Source organism: Crassostrea angulata, chromosome 8, assembly GCF_025612915.1.
Source record: "Crassostrea angulata isolate pt1a10 chromosome 8, ASM2561291v2, whole genome shotgun sequence".
Taxonomy (NCBI): Eukaryota; Metazoa; Mollusca; class Bivalvia; order Ostreida; family Ostreidae; genus Magallana; species Magallana angulata.
This window is the reverse complement of record NC_069118.1, coordinates 44,681,210-44,707,539: the sequence shown is the minus strand read 5'-3', so window position 1 is coordinate 44,707,539 and position 26,330 is coordinate 44,681,210. Positions and strand designations below refer to the sequence as shown.

Genomic DNA, 26,330 nt, shown 5'->3' with positions numbered 1-26,330 from the left:
TTAACTGAATGACCTAAGGCTTATAAACTTGAATAAAATATTTTTTCAAATTTTTCGTTAAAGTTAAAAGTACATGCCAACATGTGTGTGAAACGTGAATTATGATCGGGTTCGGAATTTCATTTATTTCTTTTCCAACTGCTTTGTGGCGCCAAAACATCAACTTTTGATTGAATTATAAGACGTGATCGACTCACTGTAATTGTCACTGAGCGTTTTGATATGAAATATGTCTCCAAGTAAAATAGGACTGCTGGCTGCTTTGTTTGATTTGATTTTAAAGTCGAATCCATTGCCATTGTTTGGTTTGTATTGATTCTCTGCCATAGTGAGAACTTACCTGTCTGTCTTCTGAGTCGCTTTTACACTCAGCTAGTAAATAGGGGCCTATTGATTCTTTGAATAAGTTTTATTCTTTATATATCTAAAATATGGAATGACTAACATTGTTTTTTCATTTAAAAATTTGATATTTTATTATCTATGTGATATAAGAGTGTATACATTTTTTTCAGTCTCTCTCTCTCTCTCTCTCTCTCTCTCTCTCTCTCTCTCTCTCTCTCTCTCTCTCTCTCTCCCTCTCTCTCTAGCTGCTTAATTGTTTGTAGTAAGCTTGTTGATTTAAAAAATGAACTGATAAATATATGTAATGTATTTTTACAGATTGTCCATCAGAATGGATTGAGCATAATTCAAAGTGCTACAAATTTGTATTTCATCCACATGAAACATATACTAAAGCTCAAGTTTTTTGTAAGGTAAATGTGCTTGAATGTACAATGATAAATTTATCATGCACAGCTGATGAAAAACTTTACTTACAATGATATGATTATGGTGTATTTACCCTGTTTTGTATTCAATGCTATACACATGTAAGATGAGCTTTTTAAATTTCCAGACAAAATATGTGTACAGTAAAACACGGTTATAGCGAACACGCTTATAATCAATTGACCCTTACAGCAAAGTGAATTTCATTCACCAAGTCTCTATTTCATGTTGTAAACTTGACGGATATAATGAATTACGCTTATAACGAAGTTAAATTGGCCGTCCCTGGGACTTCGTTATAAGCGTGTTTTACTGTATATTCAAGCTTTCATGCTATTATTTAAATTCAAGATAGAGATTACATGTAAGTAATATTGAACAAATACTAAAATTATCCCTAATTTTATTAAAACAGGTACAAACAGGAAATAAAATTTTCCAGTACATATATTATTATGATATTGTATATAATTATTAGTGGGAAGTTTGAGTTTTTGAATTATATATAACATTATGTTCTTTTTAAGGAGAATGGAGGAGAAGTTCTTGGAGTAGAAAGTCAGACAGAACACTCATTTGTTAGAAACTGGTTGCTCAATTTTGACATAGAAAGGCAAGTGGCTAGCTACGAGGACCAGACATTACTACAGTGGTAACAACGTTATTGTTGACAAGCTAATCGTGTTTAATAGTTCGTGTAACGTGGGTGATCGTTCGTGTAACGTGCAGGATCGTGCGTGTATCAGGAAAATTGGTTTGCGTTTTTTACCGTGCGTGTTCGTGCGTGATCGTGCGGGTTTTTCGTTTTATAACTTTTTTTACGGAATGCCAGGATTTATTCTTAAAACGAAGACTAGTAGTTTTTGTAAAACAATGTGAATTTAAAACTTTTTTTAATATAAGAACATTGACAGTTGTTAACATTCATTCTCTCTTTCGTCGTTAAATACATTTTTTTTATTTCCATAACTCATTCAATCCTTTGTTCGGTCGAGTTAGTTTTGCTTAATTTTATAATCAGCCTATATCAAGCATCAATTGTGTCTTGACAAAAAATTTCAATCATATTAGCGAAAGCGACACGTTGAATAAAAGCGGCCAAGCTTACCCATTCCCCGTTTAAAACTAAACGATTATTCCCAACATTTTTCTTTCAAATTAGAATACGAGACGCATTATTATCAAGTAGATTGTATACACATTTGTTTGAAATAAAATTTATTTAGACGCTTTAAAATATAGAATAAATAGAAATAAATCAATTATGTACTGTAAATTATGAAAATATTGGATGTGAAAAATCGAAATTCTATAGAACAAGGTAACAAATTTACCTGTATCCCGCATAATTAAATCGTACATAAGAGAATGAAATTACATAAACACTCAACTCGTGTGTAAATAATTTGGTGTAGTTTATGCATTATATTCATTTCTATTACACGTAATTTTCTTTAACTTATGATAGAAGTTAATATTCGTTATGGAGACAAAAAATTAATTTGGGTGTGAATCCTTTATATTTGTGTATGGATGTGTAAACGTGTTTACTCGTAAAATACAAAACAGTGCATGACTTAAGTACATGTCGCTTTTCAATAACACACAAACATAAAGCAATACAAAGTAATACGTTTCCTTAATTCTAATCTTAAAAATTAATTTTGATTTTGCGTGTTTAATGGTGTAGAATCGTTCGGTTGCGTGTTTTATCGTTTTTGTTCGTGTATCGTGAAGGTTCAGTAAGTTAGTGATCGTCCGTGTATCGTGCGTGATCGTTCGTGTATCGTGCGTGATCGTTCGTGTATCAGAATCGTGCGTGTCGTTTGTCAACAATAACGTTGCTTCCACTGTATACTAATTATATTCTTGTGTTTGTGTGTGAATTCATGGGGAATTTAGACATCAGCATTGTAGTAGATTAGTTTCCAACAATCTAATAAATTTTAAACATTTTGTATATTTACATGCTAGACTTATTGTCTTAAGCTTAAAAAGTTTTATTTAGGGAATAAAAAAGATGAAAGGCTTAAAAAAATCCCTTTACCCTGACTTTCCTCTAGCTTGCATTTATTTTTAAAACAAGTATCAAACTTTTAGTATTGTACAGTTGAATGTTGAGAAATTGAAATTGTTGATCTAATTATTGTTAGAATTGCAGGAACAATTGGTATACAAGTGGAGTTGTTTCCCTTGAACAAGACAATTTCCTCGCCCTAGACAACCTAAGCAAACCATTAAGTGGACTTATACGGTGGTCTAAATTCTCCAAACTGAACAACTCTGGATTTCATGTCATCTACCAGTACAACGGTATGCATATTCTTGATTGCTGTACATTTTGATTTAGGATAGTTGTGTGAATGTGTTTCCATAAAGTTTAATATTTTTAAATGACTAATTTGGAATTGGAATTATTCTATAGTAGTGATGTGCACCCAAGTTTAAAAAAAATATCAGTGGGGAGAGAGAAAGAGAAACTTAAAGAGAGAGAGGGGGTGAGAGAGAATAAGTGATTGAGAGAGAGAGAGAGTTATTCTTGCAAAAAAGGCTTAATGCAGTATGATATTCTATGCTTTTAATAAATATGCAAGAATTAACATGTACATATATATCCTGCCTTCAACAGATACACAATCATATATATTTTATTATGTCTATTAAAAGCTATACTGTAAATTCCTAGTAAAATGTGAGGAATTTATATCCGCGTAAAATCGCTAGAAGCATCCTTGCAGATTTTAAATTCTTGCCATTATTTTCTGAGAGTTGTGAACTATAAGTAATATGAATAAATGTCCTGCGTTCGCTATTTTTATGGCGTCGAGCGAAGCTCGAAAGCCATCTAGGGATCGTACGTCCGGAAGTTTGCAAATTTTTAAGGAGCCAAACAACTCAAATGAGTGCAAAGTTTTCTTACGTGTTTGAAGAAAAACAGATGACATACTTCAACTTCGAGCAGAACTGTACGTCAACAAAAAGAGTCGGCAGATATGAAATGGTTGATGTCTTTGAAAATGTTCATATTTTATTGTAAACAACATGTCTGGGGTTTCAGCAGTTCAGCGGACGAATACACTTGCACGGAGACACATGCGATAGTTAGGCCTCAATTTGGTTATGAAATATACCAGCCTGCAAAACAGATTATTTTGTATCCATATCGAATATTGACAATGCACAAAAGTTTGATCTTTTAGAAACAAAACTTTCTACGTTGAGCGATTAGTATATTCTACAACCAAAAGTTATTTTAAACCAACTAGTGAACTACTTTCACTTTGTAAACAACGTGAATGGGTGCTTTCTTTTATCTACCCCTGATGTTTTCGGCCCGTGTCATTTGGACCCATGTGAATTTTAAATCAAATTGATAATAAGAGACAGTGTGTTTATCAGCAGTATACAAATTACAATATATAGAGTTAAACACAATCATAATTTAAATATTTAATTCTATATGAATAGAGAGAAAAAAATCTAACAACATTTTAAATCCTAAGATATTTCTAAACTTAGATTTTTAATTAACATTCAAAATTTTTTAAGAATTAGGTGAGTCAATTTGTAATGATTTGTAATTTAATTAGTTATGGGATAAAAACATAATTTTTTTTTATTTTTTGAAAGTTTACTAATGTATTTGTCTTTATAATTGTTAATAAAAAGTAAGTATAATTGATACCAATTTCTAAATGAATGGTCAATAACCAAATCAGATTGATTTTTGAAAATATAAAAAAAAACACACTTAATTTTAATATTTCTATTCGTTTTAGTTGACTGCGTAAAATTTATATTAAATTTCATTTTTGTTAAATTGACCGCCCAACTCAATTTTTATAAAATAATCTCCAGCAAACAACAAGAAAAGTTGGTCTCATGTTAAGTACACACATTACTAAGAGTTACAAAATCATGATCATACTTTGTTTTCTGGATTTTTTTTTAATCTACAGTAACTAAGTGTGCATTTGATCAATGAAGGGGGGCCATAAATAACAAACATAAAAAATATATGCATTTTTGTAATAGTGGAGATTATTTTGACTTTAAAAAAAAATTATATAGATTTTTATTCTTCAAATTAACTTTAATTCGACGCCATTGTGGCCCTTCAGGCCTTTGATTTATTCTCGCGATTTGATACAAAACAACGGCATCGCGAATTAAGTACTCGCATATTAAAAGGAATTTACATTATAAATACAATATTAAAGGGAACAATGCTGCAGTTTTTTATTATATCATTTCAGGTCTGACACAGGTCAGAATATATAGTTGTATCAAATTCATGAAACAGTTTTATTGCATGTTATTCTTACTTTGTTTTGTTCACATGTAAATCAAGTTTGTTTTGTTTCTAATATTAGAGGGACAATACAGTTTTACAAAAGGAGATGGCAGTGAGAAATATAGCTACATCTGTGAAACAGCCAAAAGTGAAGCCTTTAGAATCATACAAGATTACAGGGACTTTAGTAAGATCAATTTTAATTTGAATTATCTTATAATAGTCTCTTTTATGAGGTCTATCATTTGTCATATGGCTTCCTCATGAGCATTCTGGACTATTTTACCGTATGTGACTCAGATGTGAATGATTATTAAAAACAAAAATTATGTCGTAGAAAATATTGATATTCACTCAACTGAATATTTTGTCGTAGCGTACGGGACGAACTATCCTGACGAGGAATCAGCACCCAGGGGCCCCAAGTTTTACCTGTACCCTACTGACACAGAAATCCTTGGATCTACCTCTGAGGTTTATCTGGAGTGTGCAGCCACTGGGCTCACTCAGCCCACATACCAGTGGACTATTACCAGGGAGGATGGGCAGACCCGGCCCATAGTGGGCCCTCGATGCATAGTGACCAACGGCAGAGTCAGCATCAACAATCCTCAAGTGGCGTTAGACGGGGGAAGTTATCAGTGCAGTGCTAAGAATGAATTTGGAGTTGTTCTGACTCCACCTGTTGTGTTATCTTTTGCAGGTATTTATTGATGAGTCCCCCCTCTCTCCCTCTCTGTCTGTCTGTCTGTGTCCGTCTGTCTGTCTGTCTCTCTCTTATCCATCTATTCAATCACTACGACAGTAAGAATTGAATGCTCCAATTAAAGAAAGATGTATGTGCTTTCACTGCCTCACTGTAGATTTAGGAGAATTTTCCAATGTTGATACGGCCCCCATTCGTCCGTTGGAATACCAGGGTACAGTGATCCAGTGTCCAAAGATTTCCTCAACATCCAGTCTGTGTACGTAGGGATAAATTAAATATAGAGTGCAATACTAACTAAAGGAAAAATAGTCAATCTCACTTACTTAATTAAAAACATCTAAATTTTTATTAATTTTTTTTTAAAGGGGGGGGGGGGAGCTTCTACAAAATATTGTTCAGTGCACCAAGAAAACATCTACATTATTGTACATAGGGTAACAACTACGCACATTAGCTCTATTTTTATGATCAGGATAAACATTACAACATCTCATAACAAGCTATATTGAATGACTGAACTAAAAAAAATAGATTATATACATAACAGCGATATTGATAGGTTGTATGGGAAACAGTTTCAGAAACTGTTATCTGGGCTGGTTTTTTTTTGACAGGTTCTAAATACAAATGCTGCTAAGTGAACCAATTGTTGAAGATTTTTCAACTTGAAATAAGGTTGTTGGAATTGAGAAAATTTTTACTTTCATTATCTTGTAACAATTGCTCAGATAAACTTTTGATTGCATAATTTATCAATGATATATAATTTGTAAGATTTTGATATGCACAATTTTGTATTGGCAGCCATCAGCTATAACTGGATCAAGGACCAAACCACGCCCATTAACTCCCGACTGACACCGTATCTCTTTATTTCTGGAGACGGCCAGCTTTATTTCTCAGAGGTGACGCGAGGCGATAATGGCATGTACTACTGCATGGCGACACTGAAGTATCCGACAGACCGTGACAACTACGCAGGATCGTTTCAGTCTCCAAGTCGCATCAGTACGGGAATACCCTTACAAGTGCAGGGAGCTCGTAAGTTGAACAGGCACAAGGCTTAAAGCAAAATACCATTACAAGTGCAGGCAGCTTGTAGCTTGCATGATCGTAAGGCCCAAATGAAAAAAAAATTAGTTTCTCAAGCCAAAAATTTAAAAGAAATAAATTTTGAATGAAGATAATTTAATTTTAATGCAGGGTATACAAAGGGGGATAACTCTATTTTCAAATTTAAGATTAAGAATTTGAGATATTCTCCCTTTTAATATGGCAATAAAATTAACGGTAACCAATGGGGTAGCTTTTGACCTGATGCTGTGGAGCCAGAGAAACAATGCATTTTACAATAACTTAACATAATTCATGTAAAAGAAAAAAAACCTGACAGCTTCTTTAATATCATTGGTACCTTATTTCCACACAGCATCAGGAATATTGAATGTTCAAATTCCTGACAGTTTCATTCAAGTGTTTCCACGGCAAACAGTGGTGGGCGTTGATGTCAGATTGGAATGTTTTGCTTATGGAAGGTTAGTTCATTTAACTATTAAACTGGATTCGTAGAAAAACAGCCAATGATATACAATGTTAATGTTCTGTTGTTTAAAGTTCTGTTAAAAACTCCTGTGTTTAGAGATAAAATTTATTATCCCCCCCCCCCAAAAACAAAGTTTGGGGGGGGGGGGTATATAGGTATCACCTTGTCCGTCCGTGTGTCCGTCTGTCTGTGCAATCTGGTCTGGTCCATATCTTTCTTATGGAGAAACATTGGAAGTTCTTACTTCACATAAAGATTGCTTATGACCTAAGGGTGTGTCATGACCTTGACCCAAGGTCATTCGGGTAGGTCAAGGTCATTGGCAGAAAAAATGCAAAACTCGTGTCCGGTCCATATCTTTCTTATGGAGAAACATTGGAGGTTCTTATTTCACACAAAGATTGCTTATGACTTAAGGGTGTGTCATGACCATGACCTAAGGTCATTCGGGCAAGGTCAAGGTCACTGGCAGTATCTTTCTTACAGAGAAACATTGACATTGGAAGTTCTTACTTCACACAAATATTGCCTATGGCGTAAGGGTGTGTAATGACCTTAACCCAAGGTCATTCGTGCAAGGTCAAGGTCACTGGCAGAAAAAATGTAAAATTCGTTTCCACACCATATCTTTCTTATGGAGCAATATTGGAAGTTCTTACTTCACACAAAGATTGCTTATGACCTAAGAGTGTGTCATGACCTTGACCCAAGGTCATTCGTGCAAGGTCAAGGTCACTGGTAGAAAAAATGCAAAATTCTTGTCCCGTCCATATCTTCCTTATGGAGAAGCATTGAATGTTCATACTTCACACAAATATTGCTTATGGCGTAAGGGTGTGTCATGACCTTGACCCAAGGTCATTCGTGCAAGGTCAAGGTCACTGGCAGAAAAAATGCAAAATTCTTGTCCCGTCCAAATCTTCCTTATGGAGAAGCATTGAATGTTCATACTTCACACAAATATTGCTTATGGCGTAAGGGTGTGTCATGACCTTGACCCAAGATCAATTGAGGAAGTTAAAGGTCATTGTTTCGAAAATGCTAAATTTTGTCTGTGTCATTTCTTGTATTAATGGAAATATGAGAAGCTAAAATTTGACACAAAGCTTGCTATTCTCAGGCCATATAAAATTATTTTTAGATTTTCATCCCAGTCTCTCTGAAAATGGCCTGCCCCGATGAAATTTTTATTTGGAAAAAAAAATGTGGGGAATTTTTTTTTTCGGAAAAATCGGGCTCAGTATATCAATAATTCAAAATGTTTAAATATTAAATGGCTCCTTGACATGTGGATTTCGTTTGATTCGAGTTTGATTTCAGTCATGGTTGTTAAAGGAAGGATGCAAATGTCCTCATGCATTAACAGTTAACTTAAAATAAAATGGAATTAAAGGATAGAAATTAATTTGTTTACTCCTATTAGCATTTAAAGTTTTGAAAAATAGAGCAGTTGTTATTTATAGAAAATGGTCAGTGAAATAGATTCATCCAATATTTTCTATAATAGCAAAAATACACGCGTTATGATTTTTTTCTTAGCGGGGGGTATCAATTGTGAGCTTGCTCACAGTACCTCTAGTTTTAATTTCATTTCATTGAGGGAATGAAGTCCACTTTACAAATGTTGGTTTTACCTTTCCCATTATTATTCACAAAAGCCATATTTGTTTAATTTAGATTAGGTTTTTTTTTTAAACCTAAATTGGCAGCAGGATTTTAAGATTCCCAAGGATATAGTTTTGATCAAAATTTTTAAAACATTTTTTGGACAGTGATCCTTTTAGTCAGTCTTCCTTGTTTATAATGGTTACAGACCCTGAAACGTGCTATTACACCAGTTGCATGGTTCAGTTTGGTAAGCCTTGTGAACAGTGCGATTCGCTGTGTGAATGATGCGTTTAGTTTTATGAACGGTACCATTTGCTTTATGAACGGTACGGTTCGTTTCGTGCAGGGAACGGCACAGTTCATTTTAGAGTTGTAGTAGCACGTTTCAGGGTCTGTTATGATATCATAATTTAATCAAATTTTTGTGAGCTTGGTTTTGCTTGTCAGTGGACCTCTAGTGTACCAGTGGTTTCTCCCGACCCTCAGAGATCCAGGGACCAGGGTCAGGTTTACAGACAGTGACCGTGTGTTGACCATCGTGGGGGTAACTCTTCAGGATGCCGGGGTGTACACCTGTGTGTGCTCAAGTCGAAGGTCAGGAACCAGGGACCAGAAAACCTTCCATCTCGCCATCGAGGGTCAGTAGTCAATGCATAATCGTATAGTGTCAGTAGTTAATGTGAAACCATAGGATGTCAGTAGCCTATGTTATGTTTGACTGTAGAGTGTCAGTAGTCAATGTAATGTTTCACTGTATAGAGTCTGTAGTCATTGAAATGTTTCACTGTAGAGTCTGAGTAGTCAATGTAATGTTTCACTGTAGAGTGTCAGTAGTCAATGTAATGTTTCACTGTAGAGGGTCTGTAGTCAATTTGATGTTTCACTGTAGAGTGTCAGTAGTCAATGTAATGTTTCACTGTAGAGGGTCTGTAGTCAATTTGATGTTTCACTGTAGAGTGTCAGTAGTCAATGTAATGTTTCACTGTAGAGGGTCTGTAGACAATGTAATGTTTCACTGTAGAGTGTCAGAAGTCAATGTAATGTTTCACTGTAGAGTCTCAGTAGTCAATGTAATGTTTCACTGTAGAGAGTCTGTAGTCTATGTAATGTTTTACTGTAGAGGGTCTGTAGTCAATGTAATGTTTCACTGTAGAGAGTCAGTAGTCTATTTAATGTTTCACTGTAATGTCAGGAGGCAATTTACTGTGGAATCATTTAAATTATGGAAGCCAATTTTCGTGGATAGTTGTTTTTTTTTACTTATTCGTGGAGATTTAATTTCGTGGGTGCGTCAGTTTTCACTTTTAGTTAGAAAGAATACTCTTTCTAAATTTTTTTCATTGGGGATGTAAATTCGTGGGGAAGGGCTACCTACGAATACCACCAAAATTGAGCCACCACGAATTCTAATGATTCAAAAGTAATATATAACCATAGAGGGTCAGTAGTCAATATAATATATAACAATGGAGTATCAGTAGTCAATGTGATGTTCACTGTAGATTGTCAGTAGTCAATATAATATATAACCATGGAGTATCAGTAGTCAATGTGATGTTTCACTGTAGAAAGTCAGTAGTCAATGTAATATATAACCTTAGAGTGTCAGTAGTCAATGTGATGTTTCACTGTAGATTGTAAGTAGTCAATGTAATATATAACCTTAGAGTGTCAGTAGTCAATGTGATGTTTCACTGTAGATAGTCAGTAGTCAATGTAATATATAACCTTAGAGTGTCAGTAGTCAATGTGATGTTTCACTGTAGATTTGCAGTAGTCAATGTAAAATATAACCTTAGAGTGTCAGTAGTCAATGCGATGTTTCACTGTAGATAGTCAGTAGTCAATGTAATATATAACCTTAGAGTGTCAAAACAAAGTAATGTTTCGCTGTAGAGTGTCAGGAGGCAATTAATTATATAACCATAGAGTGTCAGTAGTCAATGTAATGTTTCACTGTAGAGGATCATTAGTCAATGTATAACCATAGAGGGTCAGTAGTCAATGTGTAACCATAGAGGGTCAGTAGTCATTGTATAACCATAGAGGGTCAGTAGTCAATGTATAACCATAGAGTGTTAGTAGTCAATGTATAAACATAGAGGGTCAGTAGATATTGTATAACCATAGAGGGTCAGTAGTCAATGTATAACCATGAGGGTCAGTAGTCAATGTATAACCATAAAGGGTCAGTAGTCAATGTATAACCAAAGAGTGTCAGTAGTCAATGTATAACCATAGAGGGTCAGCAGTCAATATATAACCATAGAGTGTCAGTAGTCAATGTATAACCATAGAGTGTCAGTAGTCAATGTATAAACAAAAAGGGTCAGTAGTCAATGTATAACCATAGAGGGTCAGTAGTCAATGTATAACCAAAGAGTGTCAGTAGTCAATGTATAACCATAGAGGGTCAGCAGTCAATATATAACCATAGAGTGTCAGTAGTCAATGTATAAACATAGAGTGTCAGTAGTCAATGTATAACCATAGAGGGTCAGTAGTCAATGTATAAACATAGAGGGTCAGTAGTGTATAATTGTAGTGTGTCAGTAGCCAATGTACAGTAACTGTATAATGGTAGAGTGTCGACTGTAGTAGATGTAGCAGGGTATCACTAGTCTTGAAGATGTTTTGTTTACCAATGTCCTTAGGCTAATTCCATGGCCTGTTGTACATAAAACAGAAACTAGATTTCTTGATAGAAAATACAAAAATTTACCATAACCTGTTGGATTACTTCAGTGTTTAAATATCTCAACTTAAACTTACAGCAAAACCAGTGTTCACAGTTCCCCTGAGGGACCAGCACGCAGACAGAGAATCTGAACTGGTCTGGAGATGTCAGGCATTTGGGATTCCCCGACCCACCTACACCTGGTACCGGAACGGTCAGCTGTTGTCAGGGGACAGTGACCTAGCTATCACAGGAAACACCCTCACAATTCCCAGGCTTGGGGAGGGTCAGGCTGGGATGTACCAGTGTATGGCCAGCAACAGACATGGTGTGGTGACCAGTACCGCCCAACTCAGGGTGTTGTGTGAGTCTCTCTGTCTCTCTCCTCTCAAATACTGTGGTTTGATTAATTCTCAAGGGTATCAATTTTCGTGGAAAAATAAAAAATCATAGTGTCAAGGGTACATAAATTTGAGGCCAATGACCCTATTAATACAAAATATCAATAAAAATTGCACATTAAAATTTAACATTAAATTTTGTTGATCAACTTAACAACGAAATCCGTGAAAATTAGTATTCAACGAATATTGATGAAACCACAGTAACTAAAGCACTAAGTTCCTAGTTCTATGATCTAAGCATACCCCTATTGAGAACATTCAATGTTAACAATTTGTCCTGATAATATGTGTTTATTAGAGAAATTAATGCATAAATTTACAACTGTTGTTTTACCATTAATGATAAAGAAAAAAAATTGTTTTTGTTTCATCCATGGATATGCAATATCAATATCACAGATTCTCACTGATTTTAAGGTTTGCTCAGTTTTTGTCATTAAAATGCAGGCTTTGTTCCTGTGAAGGCCCACTTTTTCTTGGCTTCAGGTATTCAATGACCTTCACATTCCCAGTATTGTATGACCCGACCCATAACCTTCCCTCCTTGTCCACACTGAGCCCTGTGGGTTGGTCTAGCCCGCAATCACCAATACAGCCCAGGAACTGTCCATTCTTGTCCAAGATATGGAGGCAGTCGTTAATCTGATCAGTTACAATGATGTGTCCTGAGGGGTCTGTCACGATTGGTCCAGGTATGAAAGGCTTGGCTCTCTTTGCAGCTGTTCCGTCATATCGAAACTTTTCCTTTCCTCTATTGTGGACCACAACCACCATCTCTGCATTCGGATCTGCTGCACAAATATCCCCATTTGTATTTTCAGCAACATAAACTGGATGTCTCCCTTCTTGGAACAGGGGATTCTCATAGTTGACATCTTTTTCGATCTCCTGGGTAATTTTTCCCTCGTGGTATCGAACAATTTTGTGATTCTTGTCGTCAGACGTGAACATCGCGACCAGAATATCTCCAGATGAAGTACAACAGAGTTTACAAGGGTGCCAGCCTTTTGGGACCTGTATCAGTATTTCTGTTTTCTCCTCCCTGACTACAGTAACTGCCCTAGTGTTGACATTGCTGAAGATCAGTTCACCATCTCTCGTCACCGCAATGTCTCCTGGGAAATATTTACATGTGGCAAGCAGTGCATTCTTCTGGAAGCCTTGGATGTCAAGTCGCTTGATGACCTTGGTTTCTCCGCAAATCCACGCCTCTCGGCTCCTGTAGCAAGCTACTGCAGTCAGATTCTCTAGTCCTGTTGTAAAACTAGATATCACTCTAGCTTTTTTCAACAGCTGCCCATTTGTCAAAGGAAAAGCCGAAAATCTTTCTGTCAAAGATTTCTGTTCTGCTTTAGTGTGGTGGTCTACTAGTATTGTCTTTGTTAACTCTTCTACTGGATTTTGTTTAGATTGGTCTAAAGACTTTGACCTATCTCTTGTAGTATTTTTTATGACACTGACCTCCATCGTTTTCACAGCCGAACAAGCCATGTTCTCTGTGGGGTGCAGATCTAGACTTCTTGACATCACTTGTGATGGACCTAGAGAACTTGGACATGTAAATGTAGATTCCTGTTTGATTTTTCTTTGAAGACATTTATCACCTTGTTTAATCAGCAACAATTTTTTAGTTGCCTTAGCAATGCTATCTGCTACCTTACTATAAGATTTTGATACTGGTCTTCCATTTAGTGCAGAAAGGTCACATAGTGGTATTGATGGCACATTTTCATTTGGTATTGAATTGGTGATACTGGTACAATCGTTTGGTAAATTTGTTTCATTTGAGATGCTCGCCATCATGTTTCTAACACTTGAATTCTGAGTTAGGGAAGCGTCAATGTTTTCCAGCTCTAAAGAGAGTTCCCTCCCGTTGTTTATCTTTGTCTTTAGTATCGGAATTTTGATGTCAGGACCAGGCTTAAGTTGTGAGCAGTCCATCAATCTAGACTTGTGGGCAGCTATTATGGCAGCCTCCTTTGACATCAATATGTTCCTGTCCTCTTGAACTGTTTGGTACATAACATTGTAAATCTGGGCAAGATCAGACTGATGGTTTTGTAGTTCTCTGAGGCTTTTCTCCTTCTCGCTGTGAATTTTCTTCCTGACCCTGTTGAATATACCGTCTACTTCCTGATGCCAGTTTTTCCGATGAATCTCCAATTCATGGATCATCTGGTCGTATTTGACTTCAGTCATGGAGAGTTTGGAGGCAGTGTCTGCTTTAGTTTGTCTACACCTGGGGATGACTTTTTTCAGCAGCTCTTCTATCTCGGCCTTAATCTCATTGAGTTTTGTACTGACAAAGTGAGCCATCTCGATCAGCTCATGGTGATCATGGTGAGTCTGGGTCTTGCATTTATTGCAGACGGGAATGTCGCATTGTTTACAGTAGGAATGACAGGTCTGATCTTGATGGATGGTACAGCTAGGAAACAGCAGTTTGTTTAGGTCTGGGAACAGCACTTTGTCATGTAAACCACACAGCCCTCCTTTTCTGTGCTCTGTGTCACACTTTCCACACAAGCTGATTTGACAGTTGTTGCAAAATATCTGGAGCTGGGCCGCGGCACAGATCTCGCATGTCTTGACTTCTTGTGACATTGAGTGTTCCTGTGGTATGGTGTGGTCCATACTCTCTATTTTAAATGAACACAGTTGGGAGAAAGATTGATCTCTTGAAGTTAAAACTGCAGTATAAAAATAACGTGATATTTGAAATCTTATCATAATGTTATTGTTTGTAAGAATTAAAATAGGTAAACCACAATGTTAACAGGCAAAATAATACAGTACTTGAATAAGAAGTTTTAAAGATTTCAATAATTTTCTGTTGAACATTTTGCATGTATTTATACTACATAATATATATAATAATACAATGATAGAGTAGAAATATCAGGAAAATAAATGATTTACATACCTGATTTCAAAATCCTATTATTTAAAAACAAATTTCATCCGATCACAACATGCCTGTGTGTTAGACGAATTGTTATGATTGTTTCTTCTGGTGTATTGTTCCGTGAAAGGAAATTTTTGCAAATTCAAATTAGTTAGATATGTTACCTGTGTGCAGGTAATACAGAAGACAAACCATAGGTAAATTATCTCACCTGTACACTATGCATCAGTGCTCTCATTGTCCAATACTTAGTGAAATTTCCATGACCCATTTCATTGCATGCTAATTGGACCACAAATTTTACTTTCATATTGGAAAATTTTGTGTCATCATTGTTATATATTACGAAATGTTTTTTCTGTTTTAAATTTCATATAGCCAGTTGATGTCTAAGATATTTTATATTCTGAAATTCCTTAAGTCCAAATATTGAAAAGCCTTACATCTGATCTCATTTAAAACTATTACAGTATAATAAATTTAAAACAATGAAAAAATTTAAAGAAAATTAGCCCACAAAAATTATGAATTTAAAAATGTGTTAAAAGCACATTTCCATTTGTGTACATGGAAAATTTGAAATTCATTGCCATTGAATTATTATGATATTAACTAGACTTTTATTTTACTTAAATGTTAAACTTATTAAAAAAGAGGTCGCAAAATGTAAAATGCTTGTAGTTTAAATCATTCATCTCTTAAAGAGTTACTATTTTATCAAAGATTCATTTTTTTCACAACAGCTTTCCCTCCCTCCTTTAAAAAGAGACCACTGGAATCCACCACCATTGGACCACTGGGGGGATCTGTGACCATCCTGTGCCACCCGGAGGCTGCGCCCAGCCCCAACATCACCTGGCTGTATGAGGGACAGGTGATTCCAGGTGATAGTGGACAGGAAGGGACACCTGCCCACCTTCAGTCACTGACCAGTGGTCACCTGAGGATTGTTAACCTGAGCTACACAGACCAGGGCTTGTACACCTGTAAGGCTGTCAATATACATGGGACAGTACAGAGCTCCACTGAGCTGACAGTGCTAGGTATTTCTCTCATTTCTTATCCTATTGACTTCCTTCTTTCCAATATCTTGCTGCTCCTTCTTTAAATTGCCCCACCCCCCTCTCTCTCTCTCTCTGTCTGTCCACCTCTCTCTTTCTCTCTCTGCTCATCTTTTTTCTTCAGTCTCTTAATTCTCTTCTCATCATGCAGATAATAGGTAAGTAGCTGTTATCCCTTCATTATATATTTAAACAATTTTTCAATTTGAATAGAATAATTTGTGAATGTATATGTAAATGAAATTAATTTTATGTCGACAATTCAATTTAAACTCTGTAAAATACAAATTATGATGTACATATATTTAGGTAGGACAGTAATGGTGGAGCGGCCCTCAACTGTTACAATGGTGGTGAATGGAACAGCCCTGCTGTCCTGTCGAGCTTCCTACAGCCCCGGTCTAGAACTCGTCTATACCTGGTCCTTTAACGACCAAAGTATAGATCCTGAGCAGGATAACAACTTTAAGATGGTACTAAATAGAACTGTGCACAAATCTTTCCCATACCCATATTTCTTGTCCTTATATTACAGTGTTCAAATTTTGTCAATGACATAAAACTGAATAAATTATTATTTAAACAATATTTCTTCAAAAATCATACCATGTACAGACAACAATCTTGACATAGTGCTTTATATGAAGTAATCACTTCCTCTTGATTTTATTTCTCTTGATTACAAACTCGTGTCTCCTCACGTGAAATATCTGCTAGAATTTGCATGAAGAGGGCTCCATGGTCGTGGCCATTTTTAGACTGTAGCTATCTTCTTTAAAAGAAGACCTCTTTATAAAAAATGTAGGAAAATGCCGAAATATAAATATAAAATTTAAGGATTTTTTTCTGTCCTAAGTAATAGTTTTCAGCTGAACAATTCATATCTTTAAATTTAAGGTAGATCTGATGGTTAATTTGTTGACCACCCAGCCGCCTTAAAATGATGTGGAAAATTCCATTGCATTTACCATTGGTAATGTTTACATTACGTTTATTATCTTGAACAGAGGAGTCCTTTCACTGGTGATCTATATATAGTGATGACACAATTCAGACATGCTGGAGTGTACACCTGTACGGCCTCTACCCAGCTAGACTTTGTCAGTACGTCAGCTACACTGTCAGTTCTAGGTAATGCCAAGGTTTATATGCTGTCATATTATCAATACTGCTATCAGCTAGGTAATGTCAAGATTCAAAGACTGTCATATTGTGAATCATGCTATCAGTTCTAGTTTATGTCAAGTTAGATTCAAACTTTCATATTGTCAGTCATTTTGTCGGTCCTAGGTAATGTCAAGATTATTAGAAAGTCACATTGTCCATATTTCTATCAGTTCTAGGTTATGCCAAGGTTCATAGACTTTGATGTTGTTAATCATGCTGTCAGTTTTAGGTGATATCAAGATTCAGACTGTCATAATGTCAGAAATGTCAGGCATATTGTCAGTTCTAAGTAATATCAAGGTTCATAGACTGGCATATTGTCAGTCATATTGTCAGTTCTAAGTAATATCAAGGTTCATAGACTGGCATATTGTCAGTCTTGCTGTCAGTTCTAGATATGGTCAAGGTTCATAGACTGGCGTATTGTCAGTCTTGCTATCAGTTCTAGATATGGTCAAGGTTCATACACTGGCATATTGTCAGTCTTGCTGTTAGTTCTAGAAATGGTCAAGGTTCATAGACTAGCATATTGTCAGTCATGCTATCAGTTCTAGATATGGTCAAGGTTCATTGAACGTCATATTGTTATCATGCTGTCAGTTTAGGTGACATCAAGGTTTTTAGACTGTCATTTTGTCAGTCATACTGTCAGCTCTAAGTTAATCAAACAATCATTGATTGTGACTGTCAATTTGTAGCCATGAAGGGATGATTTGCCAATTTGATCGTGAAATCTTGTTGATATCCTAAATTGTTGGCTGTCCTTCTGCTTTCAATTTATGTTTATTTTACTTAATGTCAAGATTCATAGACTTGTTATATTATCAGTCATGCTGTCAATCCTAGATATTGAATATCATTATCCCCTTATGTCAAGAAAACAATTTCATTTGAAGGTGAAGACAGCACCAATTATTAATTGATCCTCTGACAGCTCTTCTTGTTTATTTTCAGTCTATGTGACTTGCATTTTCAGATGTTTATTAGAATAAAAAAATATGAGAAAGATCATCGACAAAGACTTTAATGGTTACAGATTATATTTTTTTTCTGTCTGCATCAGCTGTCTTCCTTCTGTAAAATGAGAATAAATTACACCAAGTGAATTTTTTCTTCTTAAACTTGTATTTAATTTTTGCTAGGACCCCCTGGTGAGCCCTTTGGTGTCCATGTTGTCAAGAGACAATCATCCATTGATCCATACATTATTCACCTTGCATGGCAAGATGGGGCCACTCATGGGAGACCAGTGCAGGCTTACTCCATATTCACCAAGTCAAATTACTTTGAGAGCAAATGGAACATGATAATGAGTGAGTGAAAACTTTCAGTATTTATTAAAAGTAATGGGGCATTAAGATCCTGCATTCGAATATAGTTGTAAAGTCTGTGTCATCAGTCAGTAAAGATTTCCACAGCTGTGCTTTATATTATGAACGCCAGTCTGTTTTATGTCACTTTTTGCAAAGTCCATTGGTGAAAAAATGTGTGGAGAGGAGGTTAGGGAAATGACTCATGTTGTTCAGATTCTTTTGTTTGTAAGGTTCTTAAAAAAATATAGCACATTATCTTCTGGGTCTCTGTTTCAAAGTTAGATCAAACATAATAATGGTAGTTAAGATATGAATGTTCTGAAAGAGTTTATTTGACTCTCTTATCTAATATAGTGCCGATGTGTGATTTCAGATGTTCCTGTGAAGTCGGTGACAGTGGAGGGAACTTTGAGGTCCGTTAAGGTCCTACACCTGAGTCCTGGGTCCTCCTATCGATTCAAGGTCCTAGCCATCAACATCTACGGAGCTGGACCAACAAGTGCCCCTTCAGGTGAGATAATACAACATCATCATTGCTGTCAACATTTGTTTTGTGATTTTAGTTAAATAGCATAAGACACCAGCATTCCCAATATTGTGACATTCCATTTTTATCAAAATTAGAAATAAACTCTGCCAAAATGTTGTACATTTTATATTTTCAAATTATTAATGTCTTGCAATAAAGTGCATTTGGAAAAAAGCATCAGTTACGAAAATGCATGTCCTGAGTCCAAAATTTGCTTGGCCTTTTACAATGAAAATATCATTTTTTTAAAGAATTTTAAGGTCAAATATTGTGCGATTTGTCATAATTTGAACATTTCAAAATAGTGGTTACTGAGTTATATATGTTATTTTTGATATGATGTACCTTCACCTTTTTTTTTTTAAAGATGTCCAATACCACCATAATTAATTTTTAAAAAAAAGAATGAGATGATATAAATGTTTTACATTTTATCAGTAAAAACATTGGTGTTGTAGATGAGTACCCAATCCCAGGAGCTGCCCCTTCTAAAGCTCCAGCAAATGTAAGAAGAGGGGAAGGAAAAGTGGGCAGTCTTCACATTGTATGGGAGGTATATACAAACCGATCCCTTTTAATGATACTTGTTCAAGGCTGACAATTTTACTTATCACCAAGTTCCGGATATTTCCTTGTCTAAATCTTAATACAGCTACTGTTAATTCTTTATTAAACACGAGGAATGAATATCTGCATAAAACTGCGAGAAGCCACCTTGCGGATTTTAAAAATCTCGCTTTTATTTTTTGGCCAGATGTAAACTATTTGGAATTATGAAAATAATTTGGCGTTTCCCGATTTTATACTCTCGCGATTTTGATGCAAAACAGTTGAATTGCGGGATTAAGTACTTGTTTAAAATAAGGAATGTACATTATATACTCCAAATTACCTGATTTTTCCAATTAATATACTGTGGAATTGTTGAATTTCTTGATGGCTCAATTTTCTTGAAATTCATGGATACCTTTAAATCCATGAATTAACATCCTCCATGAATAGATAATTTAAGGTTGAGGTGGCTCACTACACAGTAAAATATTTTCTCAAATCAGCAGAAAATTACTTGGTTATGATAGATATCATAATGGATAAGAAGTATTTGTTAATAAGTCTAATAGGCAAAAAAATGTGCAATTTTGGATGGAAAGTTACATTTTCAAAAATTGAATTCAGTTAACATGAACAAAAGCTCCAGGCAGATTCGAACTCATGATCTGCAGTTCAGAAGCCCAATACTTTAGCCACTAGCTACGATGATATACAACCCAATCGAACGATATAAACAGTTGAACAAAACATTTAAATTGCCATCTTGTGACATAGTGTCTCAAAAAGTATAAGTGAAGGTGTAGTGAGGTACCTTAAAAAGTCATACTTCCTTTTAAAGGTATAAAAGAATATACGAAACTAGGTCCCCACAAACCTGTTGATTTTAAGGAATCCACAAAAATTAGGCACAGCAAATTTTAATTATTCCACAGTAAGTTTATTTTAACACAAAATTTTGATGGAGTATTCATCCTAAGATTTCTATTTTTTTTCCATGCAACAAAATACTTGATGAAGAGATTGTCTTATTCATTATTATGTACATGTTTTTACCCTGTATCTTCAACTGTTCTTATTTAAAGCAATATGAGCTGTATTTTTTATAATTTTATTTTGCTGCAAAAACCTGCTACTATGATAAGTCTGCATATAACGTAAACTTTTATGATTAATAAGATTAAAAAAAATCATTAATCTTTATCAAAGGACAGATTTCTTTTCTAAGGAATATATAGCAAATCAATTTTTGCACAGCACGACAATAATTTAATTTTGCTCCAAATAAGGCTTCTTAACAGTCTTTTCCACAAAAATATGGCTAACAGAAATTTAAAAACAATGATATTTTTGTCATTTTAGTAGAAAAAACATTTTAGTAAAAAAAAATTCTAGTAGAAAAAACATTTTTAAATAGTAAAAAAAAAATTCAACATTAAAAAATGCAGCTCATATTGCTTTAAAATAAATCTTAAGAATATTATCTAATATCTAGTTGAAAAAAAGCTGCTGTCATCCTGATTGGGGTGTATAACTGTATATATTTCTCAGTATGTCAATGTCTTTTTTTTGTCATAGCCCCTACCCCCATAGGACCAGCATGGGTGGGGGATAGGATATATTGTGGAGTGGAGATTACCCCGACAGGACGTACGCACAGAAAATTCTTGGGAAAAGGTAATGGACTACTTAATATCTATACTATTGTGGTTTTATTCATGTTCATGAATACTTGAAGTGTGAGTTGATTAACACAGGGCAAAAATAACCCAGTATACAGTATTTTAATAATATGTTAAGAGAAAAATGACCTGTATGCTGTACTAGTATTTCATGTTAAGAGGAAAATGACAGCTGTTTATGTAACATTGTCTTACAGGAACTCCTGCCTGGTAATGTGAGTGAGTTTGTGACCACTATTCCTGGGAGGAACCAGTACTACGTCCAGTATGAGGTCCGAGTGACGGCCTACAACATGTTCGGGGTGGGGAGGTCCTCCCCCATACAGTACATCCACTCAGCTGATGACAGTCAGTACATTACAAAGCCATGAGTTTATATTAGTGGCTTAGAGATGATTTTGTCATATTTCAAGATATAGTCATTTTATAATATATAATATAAGGATTTTTTGCTATTAAAATATTTCTAATAAAATGACACAATCTAAATGCATTATTGATTCATGAAGTTGGATTTTTGATATATTAATTACTGATAAATTATCTAGTATATACAGTTTGTCTTTCATCATTATTGATGGTTTTTCTCCTTGTACTTAAAATGAATTTATTTTTCATTCACTATTTCTCAGTTCCGGTGGCTGTCCCCAACATGATGTGGGTGGAGGCCTACAATAGCACCGCCCTAATGGTTCACTGGACCGCCGTCCCCAACACCAGGGACAGTATGAAAGGCAGACTCCGGGGATACAAGGTAAATGATTGTCCACTATTTTTACCAATGCATATAAGTAAAGGATTCACTAATCATACGCTTTTTAAAATTTCAGTAGTCCAAATTTTTCTTTTACACCCATAGTTAAGCATATATGTAGTTTACTGATAACTTTAAGAATTATTCATTTTTCTGAATAATGTTAAACTCTTTGTCTTATTATCTGCATCAATGCTGCAATACATGAATAGTTATGACCTGTCTCATCTATCCAGGTAAACTACTGGTTGCGGTATGGTGAGGACGAGAACCAGGCCACTCAGGCCAGCTTCAGTGGACAGATAGAGCAGGCCCTGGTCATAGGTCTGCTGCCCGACACCTGGTACTATGTCTCTGTACAGGTGTACAACGACGCAGGCAACGGACAGAAGAGTGAGAAGTACCCCCAGAAAACGTTTAGAAGAGGTAAGAGTGGGAAGTATTTACAGATACTGTGCAGAAAGGGTAAGAGAAAGACTTAGTATACCCACTGAAAACCTTTAGAAGAGGTTAGAGGGTGAACAGTACCAACATAAAATGTTCAGAAAGGGAAAGAGTAAGACGTACCTACAGAAAATGTTCTGAAGGGGTAATAGTGTGAAGTACCCAATTTAAAAGTTCAGAAGGTGTAAGGGTAAGATGACTCATCCTAACCTTTCTCAAGGAGTGACAAGTACACAGAAAACATTAAGAAGTAGGATATACTTTTGAATCGGTTAATTTAGTGGGGACCAATTTTTGTGGATTGTGGGTTGTTTGCTTATTCGTGGGAATGTAATTTTATAAATGCATTGGTTTTCACTTTTAGTAAGAAAGCAAACTTTCAAATTTTGTTTTCATCAAGGGTGTAAATTCATTTGGGAGGGCTACCTATAAATACCATGAAAGTTGAGCCACCACAAATTCTTATAATTCCGTAGTACCTTTAGAAAACATGCAGAAGGGGTAAGAGCATAAACTACTCCCTTGAAAAGTTAGAGGGGGTAAGGGTGTGAGAAGTACCCAGAGAAATTATTCCGATTATGCAAGAGTAAGAGGTACATATCCACACAGATTATTTCAGAAAGAATAAAAATGTATATATTCATGTTCCTTTTACATGTAAGTCAAGATTGTGGAATATTGATGTGTTGATGGAATGCCTATAAAAGACTAGGAGAAAAACATTTTAGAAATTGATTGATTCTATCAAACATGATTTTCAACTTTATTTGGACGTAAGGAGATTTAGAACATTTTGAAAAAAGATTTATTCTTAAGTAATATATGCAATTTTTGAAGTCATATTTTGTATGCAATTTTGAAGTCATGATATTTTATAAATATGCCGATTAGCTTTAAACAATTATAAAATTTGCTACCTTTGATGAATATTTTTTTATAGATTAGCTTTATTTTGATAAAGATATTTAAGATAATTTTTCTTATAAAATTGCTGCATTTTGTTCTTTGTGTAGATTAATGATATAGTTTATTATCTCAGCCCCCAGGATGTACCCCACAGAAGTGCACGTCCATTCCTACAGCTCTGACTCAGTCATGGTCAGTTTCCGTGGAGTCTCCACCCAAGTAGAAGAGGAACAACTGCAAGGATACAAGGCAAGTACAGTGAACAGCTTCAACCTGGCAGCCAGCCAGATCAGATAAAATGGTTAACAGGAGTTGCTGGTTTCTATAGTGAACCTTTTCTAAAATTATGGCAATCAGTACGACCAGACAAAATGGCCTGGTTTCAGGGGGAATTAATTGCTAATTATTTAAAACAAGTCTGTTAATTAGCTTGTCAGGACATTTATATTTTATAGCAGGGGTTTTGGGTTTTAGAAGTTTTGAGAAGTTAAACTTACTATAAAACGTTTGTTGTAATCTAATATTTTATATATGATAACTGTTTTTACGTGTACTGAAAGTCATGTCACTCTCAGATTCGAGTTTGGGAGACGTTTGATAACTCGAAACAAGCCTACGATATAGACGTGGGTCGAGCTGTGAGTGGGATTGTGTCTGGGATAAAGAGGCATTCAGTCTACAAGATGAGGGTCCTGGGATACAGCAGGGGAGGTAATGGAGCCATGAGTTCTCCACCCACACTGTTCACTCTAGGTAAGTGGGTAAGGGAGCTCAAAGTCAGACCTCAGGGAAAATATCTTTTGTTAGATTTATATAAAGCTCAAAAATGATATGCTGGCAATAAGTCAAATTGACCGAAAATAAGCTCAAATACTATTGGGTTTCTTTCCTACGATGAATGCTCAAAGCCCTGCTATTTTACTGTGTGAAATAAATGAAGAAAAATTTTATATATGAATGATTTATGTTGTACACTAGTCTTAAAACTATTGAAAAAAATTAATTATCAAAATGACGTTAATTTGTGAGTTAAATGCTATCATACGTAGCTTGGTTTAATCAAAAATAAGGATTCTTTGGACATGATAATGCAGCAAGCAGTAAAAGTATCAAAAGTCCGTGTACATATATGGAAAAATGAGTAAGTTATTCCAGGTCTTGTTCTTTAGGTGGCTACATTTTCTACGACAGTTCCAGCACTTTAGTTCTCCCAGCCATTAGTTCCGCCACGTTCACTGTTTCTTCTTCTTATATAGTAATTATTGTGCTGATGAAGTTTTATTTTTACCTTATCACGATTCCTCTTGGAACTGAATGAAGTGTTACATGCAATTGGTCAGCAAACTCTTAGACATTCCAATTTTAATTTTTAAAAAAGAGTTCATTTGTGATGGAATAAAATTAACGTAAAGAGGGTTTGATACAATCGGGGGATAGAAATTAATGATCGCAAACAATATAATGGTTCCTCATTCGAGTAAGTGTTTTTGCAATGATGGCTTATATTTATAATAATACTTATTAGTGCTAAAATTCTATTATTTTGTGTTTAAAAGGTTTTTTTGTAAAGGACAATGAATTTTTCACAATAAATGGCTTTAATTTACGTGCTAATTGTACAATTGATCTGTATTCATACAGTCTGTACATTTTTTTTTGTACATGTAAGTATGTATTGTTGTATTTCCCGTTGCACTATTTGTGAAAATACACGTTTTGCCAAAGCTTGAATAGTTATAATGGTTTGCATTTGATATTTTGATGTTCTACCAGAAGTCTTTCATAGATTTTTCTTCATTTCTTCACTACGATATTGTCAAAAGAGTTGTTGTCTTTCATCTTATGAATTTCCCTTTAGCTTCTTTTTTTTGGCAAGAGACTCATACAATTTTGTATATATTTATATTTGTATGCATATATTCACTTTTGAATATTGATAAACTCACTTCTTGGATTTTCTTTAGTTTTCTATGATTTTACTCAGTATTTAATCAGGTTGTTTTTGTTAAAACAATCTTTAGATGATATATGTTGTGACACGTTCTACATCTTGTTCTTAGCTGTAAGGTTGACTCATATGACCCACTCTTAGAGAAGAATATATATTATAGTTCTACAAATACAGTACATTGAAATATTACTAAGTATATGTGGCCTGTTATTTTACCTTGTGTAATGATAATCGTAAAGAAACAAAAGACAAGTGGTACTTTCTGATGCAGCAGGTTGGGTACAAATTTATAAGAAAACAAGATTTGATTTAGAATAATAAAATGGAGAAGCTCTCTGAAAAAAAAGACTGCTGTAACCTGAAGCTCTTGTCAATGTGGGAAGTGTTGAACGAGCCGAAATGCGCTGAAGAATGCTGAAAAATGCCCTAAGCGTGTTTGATTGTGTTAAGGTCTTGATAACAGCACCGGCAATTGGTCAAATAATTGGATGAATAATATCATCTTGGTATGTTTAATCTGTCAGGGAAGCTGCATTAACTTGCAGATTAGTTTTTAGTCAACAATAATGCCTGCCCAAAATCATCACAGAGTCTTTCCCAACTGGCTCATGTCTGTCCCTCTTTAATCTACAAATAAGTCTTCTGCCAGCATGGAAGTAAATACCTAATCGTGGCTCGTCTAAGAAAAGAAATTTACACATGTTGTTAAATACTTTCATTTACAACTGCCAATAAGAACGATGATCTCATGTCGGTGCCCGATGATTTCCTTCACCAAAAATGTTCATACCATGCAATGAAGATACCTCTGCTCGTAAACAGTGAGTTTCCGAGCGTACACGAGAACAATGAAAAAGGTAAGAGATTTACGAAACTAAATATCAAAACTGGTATTAGTATTTTTAATTATTTAAAGGATACCTGCAGCCCAGCCCTGCCGATGTGAAACACATGTCTCAGAGTTTATTTACCAAAATTTAATGCAAAAAAACCGTATCGAAATCGATGCAAAAATAACGGAGTTACGCCGCTTCAAAGTGTCTATTTTTACCTGCTTTAG

At 35.1% G+C, this 26,330-nt stretch overlaps 1 protein-coding gene and 1 pseudogene across 1 annotated transcript; one reads left to right on the top strand and one right to left on the bottom strand.

Annotated features, from left to right (window-relative positions):
- Nucleotides 1–135: 135 nt before the first annotated feature.
- On the top strand, nt 136–24,637 carry LOC128161003 (contactin-like; annotated as a pseudogene).
- LOC128158007 (uncharacterized) lies at nt 12,433–15,046 on the bottom strand. Its single transcript, XM_052820674.1, has one exon. It carries the CDS (start codon nt 14,737–14,739, stop codon nt 12,433–12,435), a length of 2,307 nt encoding a protein of 768 aa, XP_052676634.1. The 5' UTR covers nt 14,740–15,046.
- Nucleotides 24,638–26,330: the final 1,693 nt, after the last annotated feature.

Bases quoted from the DNA above. Each gene is read 5' to 3' on its own strand.
- LOC128158007 (XM_052820674.1), bottom strand. From the start codon at position 14,739: ATGATAAGATTTCAAATATCACGTTATTTTTATACTGCAGTTTTAACT.